The 9,753-nt window shown below is 54.0% G+C and overlaps 1 protein-coding gene and 1 pseudogene across 3 annotated transcripts; both read right to left on the bottom strand.

Moving 5' to 3' along the window:
- Positions 1-139: 139 nt before the first annotated feature.
- LOC118978792 (mitochondrial import inner membrane translocase subunit TIM14-like) lies at positions 140-1,436 on the bottom strand (annotated as a pseudogene).
- Positions 1,437-5,356: 3,920 nt separating this feature from the next.
- On the bottom strand, positions 5,357-9,592 carry TEDC2 (tubulin epsilon and delta complex 2). Of its 3 annotated transcripts, none has more exons than XM_037034659.1 (10): positions 9,527-9,592; positions 9,335-9,433; positions 9,024-9,094; positions 8,525-8,906; positions 7,999-8,052; positions 7,268-7,361; positions 6,970-7,081; positions 6,782-6,883; positions 6,180-6,370; positions 5,357-5,855 (listed from the first exon to the last, which is right to left on the bottom strand). In XM_037034659.1, exons 1-10 carry the CDS (start codon positions 9,565-9,567, stop codon positions 5,709-5,711), a joined length of 1,293 nt encoding a protein of 430 aa, XP_036890554.1. In that variant the 5' UTR covers positions 9,568-9,592; the 3' UTR covers positions 5,357-5,708. The 3 variants fall into 3 exon arrangements, with proteins under 3 accessions (XP_036890554.1, XP_036890555.1, XP_036890556.1); XM_037034660.1 differs by having other exon boundaries at positions 6,180-6,367; XM_037034661.1 differs by lacking the exon at positions 7,999-8,052.
- Positions 9,593-9,753: the final 161 nt, after the last annotated feature.

Raw genomic sequence — 9,753 nt, 5'->3', positions numbered from 1 at the left:
CTACCCACAGAGCAGGTGTGATGAGGCCCTGTCCCTCAACTTCCCAATAAAAAGAATGTGCCCCTTACAACAAAGAGCTGTACACAAATGAGTGAGCTGGCAGAGCGTAGCACCCACATTTTTTTTAAACATGAATCATTCAGATTTTAAATGTATGAAATCTGAATCCTGTCAGTGACATATACATACCTACATGAATTTTTTTTAGGTCAAACTGTGGCTACATTAATTTTTAAATTCACAGCTCCAAGCCACTGAGCCAGCTCTCTGTACCTTGACAACCTTTCTTCCCAATGAGATGAGTCCCCTATAACCTCTGCTAAGTCCATCATAGTATTTATCACATTGTATGTTAATTACCAGTTTATCAGTCTCCCACTAGATTGGGGTTCCTTGAGAGCAGGGACCTTCATGTTCACTTTGCCTTGAGTAAGTACTAAATTATTTGCTAAACGAGTAATGAAAAATATTTCTATTCAAATGGTATGTATTTGCCCATAATTACTGAGCAGAAATCTATAACTATTCTATAATCTGACAAAATCCTCAAATTTAAACAAACTGATACAAGGGTTTGACTTAGTTTGTGCTAAATCATGTCTAAAATTTGTGGCTTTGGGACATTTTATAAAAAACTGGTACTTGTACACATACTGATAAGAACTTTAAAATTCATCATACATTTACTTTACTTTTTAGCTTGACCTAGTAAATCTTTAGCTTCATCAATTTTGGCTGTTATATAAGGAGATCCTCCCTCATCTGGGTGACTTAAAAGCATAATTCGTCAATGAGCATCTCTTATCTTTCCTTTATTGGCAGTAGGGTTCACACTTAGTATTAATGTTGCTTCTGTTTTGTCATTTGGGGTTCAAACCCACCTCTTTAACAGCCACCACTGAAGGCCCTCTTCGAGTTCTAGGCTTCCCATACAGGCAGCAAAGAATTAATGAAAATGTTAAGAAGCCTCACAGATTTTGGTAGACTTTGAAAAACTTGTTTGGTCCTGACTGGCATGGCTCAGTGTACTGAGCACTGGACTGTGAACCAAAGGGTCGCTGGTTCAACTCCCAGTCAGTGTACATACCTGGGTTGCAGCCCAGGTCCCCAGTGGCGGGGGGTGGGGGTGGGGTGGGAGGGTACGTGAGAGGCAATAAATAAAATCTTTTAAAAAAAGAGAAAGAAAAACTAGTTTGATTTCAGGCTCCATATGCTTCAAGGCTTGCAAAACATAATGGACTGCAAATCCTACAGCAGCAATGGTCAGTCCAACTGCTACCACTGTACTGGCCATGGCTCCAGCCCAGTTCCGCTGCCTCCACTGAGAGCACAGTTCATCCCACTCCAGAGGCCGTGGCCACCCACTCCATGCCTCTACCAGAAAGCAAGGCAGCCACCGCCAACAAGGATGAAACGTCCAGACACTGGTGCCCTGGGCAACATGGCATAACACGAATCATTTATACTTTGTCTACACAAATACTTAAATATTGTATTGCACCAGCACCCAGTCATGCCTCTGAGCCTGTGTCCTGAGCCCTTGGCCAGTTCTGGAGGGCAGTAGGCTCTCCTGCCATGTCTACTTCAATCACTCCAATCATAGTAGCAACATTCAGATGGCTGTGAGCAGAGTCCCCCTGCTGGGCAGCAGATATAAGTGCCCCATTGCTCCTTGGTCCCCAACAGCTGGCTAGTCTAGGCTGTAGGACAGAGATCCTCACAGTGGGTCTGATTACCAGTCCATGGTTAGCTGGATGCTTTCAGAGCTCATCCTACTGCCCTGACTCACCACTGGACAGATTCCTCTATTGGCTGGGGAGGGAGGGGGTGCTGCCGTACTTTCCGGGGCTGTCACTGCAGGAAGTCCATCTCTTCTGGGCTGAAGAACATCTTCACCAGGTTGTCTGTCTGTACCCTGTCCAGCTTGCTGTGCATGCACACCTGCTCTGGGAGCGGTCAAGGTCAGAAAGAACACCTTCCCAACCACCTTTTTAAAGGCCCTCTGCTTGCCATCCTCAAATGCTGCCTGGGATGGGAAGAGTTCTGGTGGGAGAGTGGGTGCTGCGATAGATCCTTTGAGGACCTTAGAAGCAAGAAGGTGACCAAATGGCCACGGTGGGGAAAAATGCCCAGGCCCAAAGCAGGAGTTCCACAGGGTTTGAGACAAGCTGTCATGGAAACCCTTGCTGTCTGGATTCAGGACTCCTGCCAGGAGGGAGGAAAGGGGGAACAGCCTCTCCTCTTTCTGTCAGCCTTTGACGCTTTGTCTGCAGCTCAGCCTCCTCACTGAGGTCTGCAGAACATCTGGTGGCTTCTGGTGTGGTGGAAGGAGGCCCCCAGGGCTCAGCCTGTGGTGAGTGTTCATGGGGGTGAGCCCTCGGCCTGTTGCACAACCAGCTTCCCCGGGGAGGAGGCTGCAGGCAGCAGGGTTGCCTCCCTGGAATGGCCCTCTGCACACATTCTCTTTTGGCCCCCAGGGCAGCCCTGGCAGATGATGTGATGGGAGCTAGGTGGGCCTTCCCCACGGCCTCCAGCGCAGCTCATTGCTTGTGGACTCTGCCATTTGTTCTCAGCCCCTGACTGTGGCCTCTCACACCACCTCCCTCCTCCCTGGCCCTTCCCTGCCCTGCCCTGGTACCTTAGAAGAGGCTCTGCTTCCCTGCCCCCTCCAGCAATTCCTCAGGCTGTTGCATTCTCCCTACTCCTTCCTCTTCTCACTCCTGCTGGTTTTGGAGTGTTCTAGGAAACTGTCTGGGGGAGGCACAGAGGGGTCTGACAATCTGAGGCCTCAGAGGGCTGGGGTATTTCCTTTAAAAGGGTGACCGATTAAATACTCCTGGCCTAGCCCAGGGCCTGCTGTTTCTGCAAGAAGCTTTCAAGCCACCACATGTTTACAGAGATACATGTATTTATTAAGCACCTATTATGCCTTGAGGAGCTTCCAACCCGAAGAGGAAGACAGACGACTGGGGACAAGGAGACAGTACACTGCTCCTCTCTCCAAGGATGGTGGCCAAGCTGACTCTGTGGTCTACTGCCAACCTGCATCCTGCACTCACTACAGGACCCCCCATGCCGCACTCTCGCCCGCCCTGTCCATAAGCCAGGCACGCTCTGCGGTTGCAATCAGCTCTGTGCACCAAGTGAAAAGCAGAAAAGCAACAGTGGTCAGAGTGGTGAGAGATGGGAAAAACCGATGGGAGAGGAAAGGGAAATGGCCTCTGAGCCCCTTTCGCCTGCGCCTCCCAAGAATTAGGGGTGGGGGTTCAGTGACCTATGCACTGTACTGTGTCTGCCCAGCCTGCGTGAGGTCCAGAGGGAGGAGGCTCCTGGCTTGCCATGACCTTGCTGGGAATCAGGCCTTGTGCATGAGGCTCAGGGCATTCCTGGCTCATGGAACAATACCTCCTCCCTGCTCCCCACTGAGGCAGCCAGGAGTCTTGAGACAGGTGTGAATGGGACAGCGACTCATCCTGGGTCGGGTCCAAGCAAGGTCCACGCAGGGAGGTGATGGCTATGATCTTTTGCAGGGCAGCCTGTGAGTAGAGCCACGTTGCTGAATGGCAGGACGCATGGAGGCCACAATCCCCATCCCCACCCCCTACCCTGTGTTCCCCATGGCCCACGGAAACAAATACAGGGCCCAGGGATGTTGGCAGGTACCATGGGTGAAACTTGGGTGCACTCATGCCACCAATGTGGAGGCTACACTCGGGTAGATGTGGGTGCCCCTTCAGCCCCTGCTCCCACTTGCCAAGACACCCATGAGAGTTCGCTGCTTTCTGACTTGATGGGGCAGATGCTAATCTAGATGGGGTCTCCTTTTCCTGCTCTGTGGGCCTTGTGTTGGGGCCTACCCAGACATCCCCCTCATACTATCTGTAGCAAGCCCCTGCCCAAGAAGGTCCAGGTCCCCAGTGACCTACAGGACACCACCAGTGCCCAGGATTAGCCTGATAATGTGGGTCTTTGGACACTCGTTTGGGCCTGACCAGGGATCCAGGTGGACAGCACCCCTGCCCTCGTGGGACAAAGGTCCAGTAAGAAAGGTGCACAATAAACCAAGTGAACCAGTGGATAAAATAATTCTAGTGGAAACTACCAGCTATGGAAACTGATTCTAGGGTGGTGGTCAGGTCCACCCTGAGGATTAAGGATTCCTCATGATCTGAGCACTTGGGCAGCTCTGGAGGCACCAGTGGGTTGACCAGCTGTCTGTCAGGGTCTGTCTGTACCCTCTTCCCTGGGTCCTGTCCTGGAGTGGTTGGTACTGTTCCATTCCCTTAAGGCCCCTCATTGCAACAAAGCCCCTGGTTTTTCCTTTTGTATTTTTCCCCCCTTTTCTATCTGGTCCCCAGCAACCAATGAGACTCAGGACTCTATGTCCAAGATTTCTAGCCTGCTGGACGATGGGGACTTTTGTAGTAGGGCCTCCTGCAGGAGACCTGGAGCCACCCTGAAGCTGTTTCAACATCACCCAGGTCACCCCTTGTATCTGCTACACTGGCTCTGAGTTACCTGCCCCCTGGGCCTGGGTGTCCCCTGGGACAGAGGCTGGTGCTACTCCCTGTCCCAGTCACTGTCCACTATAGAGGCCAGTGCCTCAGCTCTGAGCATTGTGCTTGGTCCTTGGATGTGCTCAGTAAAGGTTCATTTAAAGAATGCCACAGCCTCTCAGACCTCAGCAGGGCCCAGCACTGTGAAGCATCTCACATCATCTCATTTATCTTCACCTTAGCCCCAGAGCTAATAACCACACTGTGGACAGTGTGAACTGAGAACTGAGGCTCGGAGTCCTTAAGAATCTTGCTGAAAGTCTCATAGCAGCAAACAAGTCACAATGTAAACTCCAATTTGCAACTGGTTTAAAACCAGAGGCCATGACCTTGACCTCTACTTTTTTTTGCCTTCCAAAGCAACAATTCCTTCAACAGGGGAGGCAGGAACCCCATAAGGGGCAATAGTGGAGAAAGTGAGGAGTGTTCAGTAAAGGGTCTGTTCTCTGGTTGTTGCTCTGTGTGGAGGGCCCACCCTAGCCACAGCAATTGCCCAGGAGGTGGTGGGCATGGGTGCCAAGATAGATAGCCATGGGCACATAGTGCCCACCTACTCCAACACGTGCCTGTGGCTTTGTGTCTTCCAATGAGCCCAGCACAGATCTAGGCACCTGTGCTGGGGCCAGTACATGAGGTGAGTGCCCAGTGCAGCTACCCTGAGTGGCCTTACCCCGTGCCTTACAATACAGAAGGGATATGAGTGTTCTTGGTAAATATACTTGATATATTTTTGACAAACAAAAACACAATAAAATAAAACAAATACGCACAAAATCCCACCTTCGTAGGATGTACATATATATACTTTCTAAAGTAGCTTTAATGTCACACAAGCAGCTTTTGAGCCTAAAGTGAGAAAATAGAGGTAGCTAAGAAAAGCCCCCTAGGGCCTCTGAACTCCCCAAGCCTGTGCAGGGCCCTGCTGTACCCTGAGCAGGTTTAGCAGCTATGAGAAGGGCCCTAGTTCCTCAGGAAGAGCCAGGAGGCCGTCCCCGCTCCTTGGAAATCTGGTTTCCCAGGGGAGTATAGGAATCTCAGCTCAGACCACTGCACAAGTGAAAATCCCTTCAACCCCTGTTCACTAAACTCTGACCAGAAAGGGGTGCTCTCCCCAACAGACCCAGAACCAGCTCGCCCTGCCACAAGAAGGGTTCAGTCAGCAGGCTCATCTCGAAGGATGGTGAGGAAACGCTGGCCTCCTTCGCAGAGAAGGCTGTGCACAGCCCTGTACAGCGCCAGCCAGGCTGGTCCCAGTGGCTCCTGTGTGCTCACCAAAGGGAGGAGTTCTGCCATCAGGACCTGGGATGAGATGCAGGGTCAAGGTTGTGGGGAGGCCTTGTCCCAGACAGCTAGCCCAGGGCTCCACAAGGGGTGGGGCAATTCCAGGGCAGGCTTTGGGGCACCACACTCCAGCACCTCCCTCCTCCAAAAGCTCCCAGCTCTCTCTACTGCCGGCAAGTGCACAGGCCCAGAGGCTCCCATCCTCCTGGGGGATCCTGTGGAGAGGAGCACAGACAGGCTCTCGAGCCCTCACAAGGCTCCAGACCTGGAATCTTCCCCACAGCCCAGCCTCTCCTGGCACCCACCCAGTCACCTACTCCCTACCTCCTACTCTGGGAGTACCTTTTGCAGGTGGATCTGCTGGTCCAACATGCCCACCCGAAGCCTGAGGGCTGCCAGGGTCTGTAGCTCCTGGGTGCTGGAGTAGAGAAGCAGCTGGGGGCTCCAGATGGAGCCTGCTCCTCCTCCACAGGACAATGAGGCCCTGGGGAGTCTCCCTTCAGGCCACGGCCCCAGCTGCTGTTCCACTACTGCTGTGAGGACAGGGGTTGTGGCCTTATGGGTTGACAGCCAGACACCTCCTCCCCACTCTCCTCTAAGGTCTCGAAGTTTTCCTTTGCCTCCTGGATGAAGCCCTATTGTCCAGTCAACTCTTGCAAGGCTAGGCCAGTTATTTGCCAATACTTCTCTGATTCTCACATGCTACTTTTTCAATAACTGGACAGATAAGCCAACTACTTATAGTTGTGGGGCTTTGTGTGCCAGGAAAGCTGCCCCAGCTGGTCCCACAGGACAACTAGGGGAGAACTCAGAACACAGTGGGGTAACGAGGGGAAGGGTCTGTCTGCCTCTGCTCCTAGCTGGCTGTTAAAGTCCCAATGTTACCTATGGCTAGAAGACCTTGACCCCTGACCAGACTTCAGCACAGGGGGTGGGGGTCTCACCTGTCCGCAGCTCCTGCAGCCTGTAGAGACACTGCTCGACAAGGGCCTGCAGCCCCTCCAAGGTAAGCAGGCAGCGGTATTCCTGCATCCAGTCCATGGGGTCTATGAAAGGGCCAGGGAGGGCAGGCTGGGTCCAGGTCAATCCTGCAGCCTTCTCTACCCCAAGACCTATATCAGGGTCCACTGACCTGTTGTGAGTTCCTCCACCATTCGCAGTCTCAGCAGCAAGCAGGCCTTCTGCAGGCGCCCCACTTCTGCCTCCACCTCTGCAGCACTGAGCCCAGAGCTGGGCCAACCTGACTGGACACAGGTCAGGGAAACTCCCCTGTGGTCACGCCCCACCCCCTGCCCCCAAAGGTAGGATCTGGGAGTAGCTCTAACCCTTCTAGGAGTTGCTCCTCATTCTATGAGTTCTGCAACTCCTAGGAAGTACAGAACCAGATACTCCCCCACCCCCAACCACCCTCGCAAAACCAGCAAGGATACAGTCATCTGCATTTTCTGGAGGAACTGGGTTTTGGAGGACATAGTAGCATCCATGGAATCACTGGTCTGTGTAGAGCTGAGCTGGGCCCACAGGCTGGGATGCACACATGGGCACCAGAGAGGCACCAGGAACCAGAGAGGGATCGTTATTCTAGCCAGCTGGGCTGGGCTTTGGGAAGTAGGCAAGGGTCAGGGTAGGGGCCTCAGCCTGGGATGTCTGAGTGCCAAGAGGGTCCTTGGAGGGCTCAAGGAACTAAGAGGATGCAGTCCAGAGAGCTGTCCCACTCTGGGAACTACTAGGAGAGAATTTGAGGAAGGAGGGAAGGCCTGGCAGTGACTGGTGACTAGGATGACTGGTAAGAGCTCTCGGTGCTGGCTCTGTGCCAGGTACAGTACATAACCTGAAAGGAACAACCTCGGTTAACATCTCTACAAAGCTAGTACTATTATCATCACCTGCACATGGAAGACAAATTGGGACTGAAAGGCACCAAGTGCTTTGCTCAGTTTTACAGCTTGTAAGTAAGTAGCTGAGCTGGGGGCCTCAAAGTTCACTATGTCTAAGGTGACTATGGCAGTCTGAGCTGAGTAGAATTTAATATAGTGTCTCCACCTAGCAAAGAAAGCAGAGGGATCTGTTGGAAAAGTCTTACCAATGTGGCCCCTTCCCTGTTCTCCACACTCCCCTGGCTTCCCCTCCACCTCCACCCAGTCGCAAGACTCAGGCTCACCGGGAGTTCTGGGAAGCCGCCTTCCTGAAGGCCGTGGGTAGCTGCAGCAGGGTCCTGTCAGGGAAGCCAGTGCTCTGAGCAGCCTCACCTCATTCTGGGGCTACAGACCCTGCTCCCTGCTCAAAGCCCAGTCAGGGGTGAGGCTAACCACCCCCACCCCCTTGAACAGGGCGTCCAGAGTGACCATGGGAGCCAGACCAGTCCAGGCCTGCCCTGGCAGGCAGAAGAGAGGGTACTAAAGGCACAACCCACCTTGAGCCCCTAGGCTGGGTGGATAAGAGAATAGGACATTGGAGAACCAGGGAGGAGAGTGGGACAGGCCCTAGCTCGTCAAGCCTGGCACATTCACAGCCAGCTGTTCTCCATTCTGCCAGCTTCAGGGCATGGGCCTCATGGGTAGCACTCCAGAACTCACATCCACCTCAATGTCCTGCCCTCCCTGTCACCCCAAACCCTGGACTCCAGCTGCTAGCCAGGGTCTAATCAGGCAGAGAACAGTTTCTCCAGTGAAGGTCTGGAAACCTACCCCTTCTCTTTGAGTGTGAAAGCTTCTGAGGCCCGAGGAGCAGCCAGTGGAGCTATTTGTTGGTCCCCGAGGCTTGGTCCGGGCTTGGCATCTTGGGTCCCTCTCCCCATACAGGTCTGATCCCCCGATGAAAGAAGCCTGGGCTTAGGGAGGCCCTTGGCAGGCATGGTGATCTGGTGGATGCCCCTGGGGGGTTTTGTCTCAGAAGCTCGGGGTGGGGCAGGAGCTGTGGTAGCAGAAGTGGCAGTGGACCCAGACTTCAGGCTGGAGGCCTTCTCTCTTTTTCCAGCCTTAGAAATGCCTTTTCGAACTTGTACAGCCTTCTCCAGTGCCTGGGTCAGAAGCTCCAGCTCCTCAAGGTCTTGGGGGCTGGGCTTGCATGCTGTGAAAGTCAAGACATGAAGTGGTCTTTCACCACTGTCCCCCAGGAGAGTCCCTCAGCACCGCATGCCAGAAGACAGGCCAGGGGCAGCACCTGGAGGTGGGTGCTTAGGCTTACCTGGAAATGGGGCCTCTTCATTAGTTTCTAGCCCTGGGGTTGGCTCCGGAGCTGGGGTCTTGGCTGGTTCCCTGCGAAGACACAGGGCAACCTGTGGCACCACAAGGAGATAGAGCCCAGGCCCAAAAGACCCCACAGGGCCACCTGATCTGGAAGCAAAACCCCAGCCTCAGAGCCTTCAGGGAAAGAGGGGGAACCCGATGACTGGCAATTCGGAAATGGGCGCTAGGCCTGGCCTCTCGGCCCGGGCACTCTGAGAGGGCTTCTGAGGGCGCGAGGGAGGACTACTTGGCGGTCGGGGGTCCACGTACCAGGTCCCCAGCAACCGCCGGGAGACTCGCAGGCTCCGCTCCAGCTCCTGCTGTCGCTCGGCACAGGCGTCCAGGGCGTTCCACAGCTCGGCCACCAGCCTGGAAGGGACACACCGGCAGCTCAGTTCCGGAGCCAGCCTTCCTTGGGCCGCGCTCGCTCCAGCCACGCTCCCTCCACAGCTCTGACCCTACCGGCGAGAGCAGGCGGAGGGCAGTGTGAAGGAAGCAGCCATTCTTCGGAATCTGCCGCCGTCGGAAAGTCCCACCCCTTCCGTGCTATAAGACAACCTTTTCCGGCTGGGCTACCCTATCGGATCCCAGAGCTCAGGGCCACCTCCTCCGTCCCAACTCCAGGGCTCCGCGCCCTGTCTTCCTCCGTGAGCTACAACTCTAGCCCTCGGGTAACGGACATCCGATGC

The sequence above is a fragment of the Sturnira hondurensis genome, unplaced genomic scaffold (genome assembly GCF_014824575.4).
Source record: "Sturnira hondurensis isolate 20B ecotype Veracruz unplaced genomic scaffold, ASM1482457v3 Scaffold0022179, whole genome shotgun sequence".
Taxonomy (NCBI): Eukaryota; Metazoa; Chordata; class Mammalia; order Chiroptera; family Phyllostomidae; genus Sturnira; species Sturnira hondurensis.
This window is presented reverse-complemented; position numbering and strand designations above follow the sequence as displayed.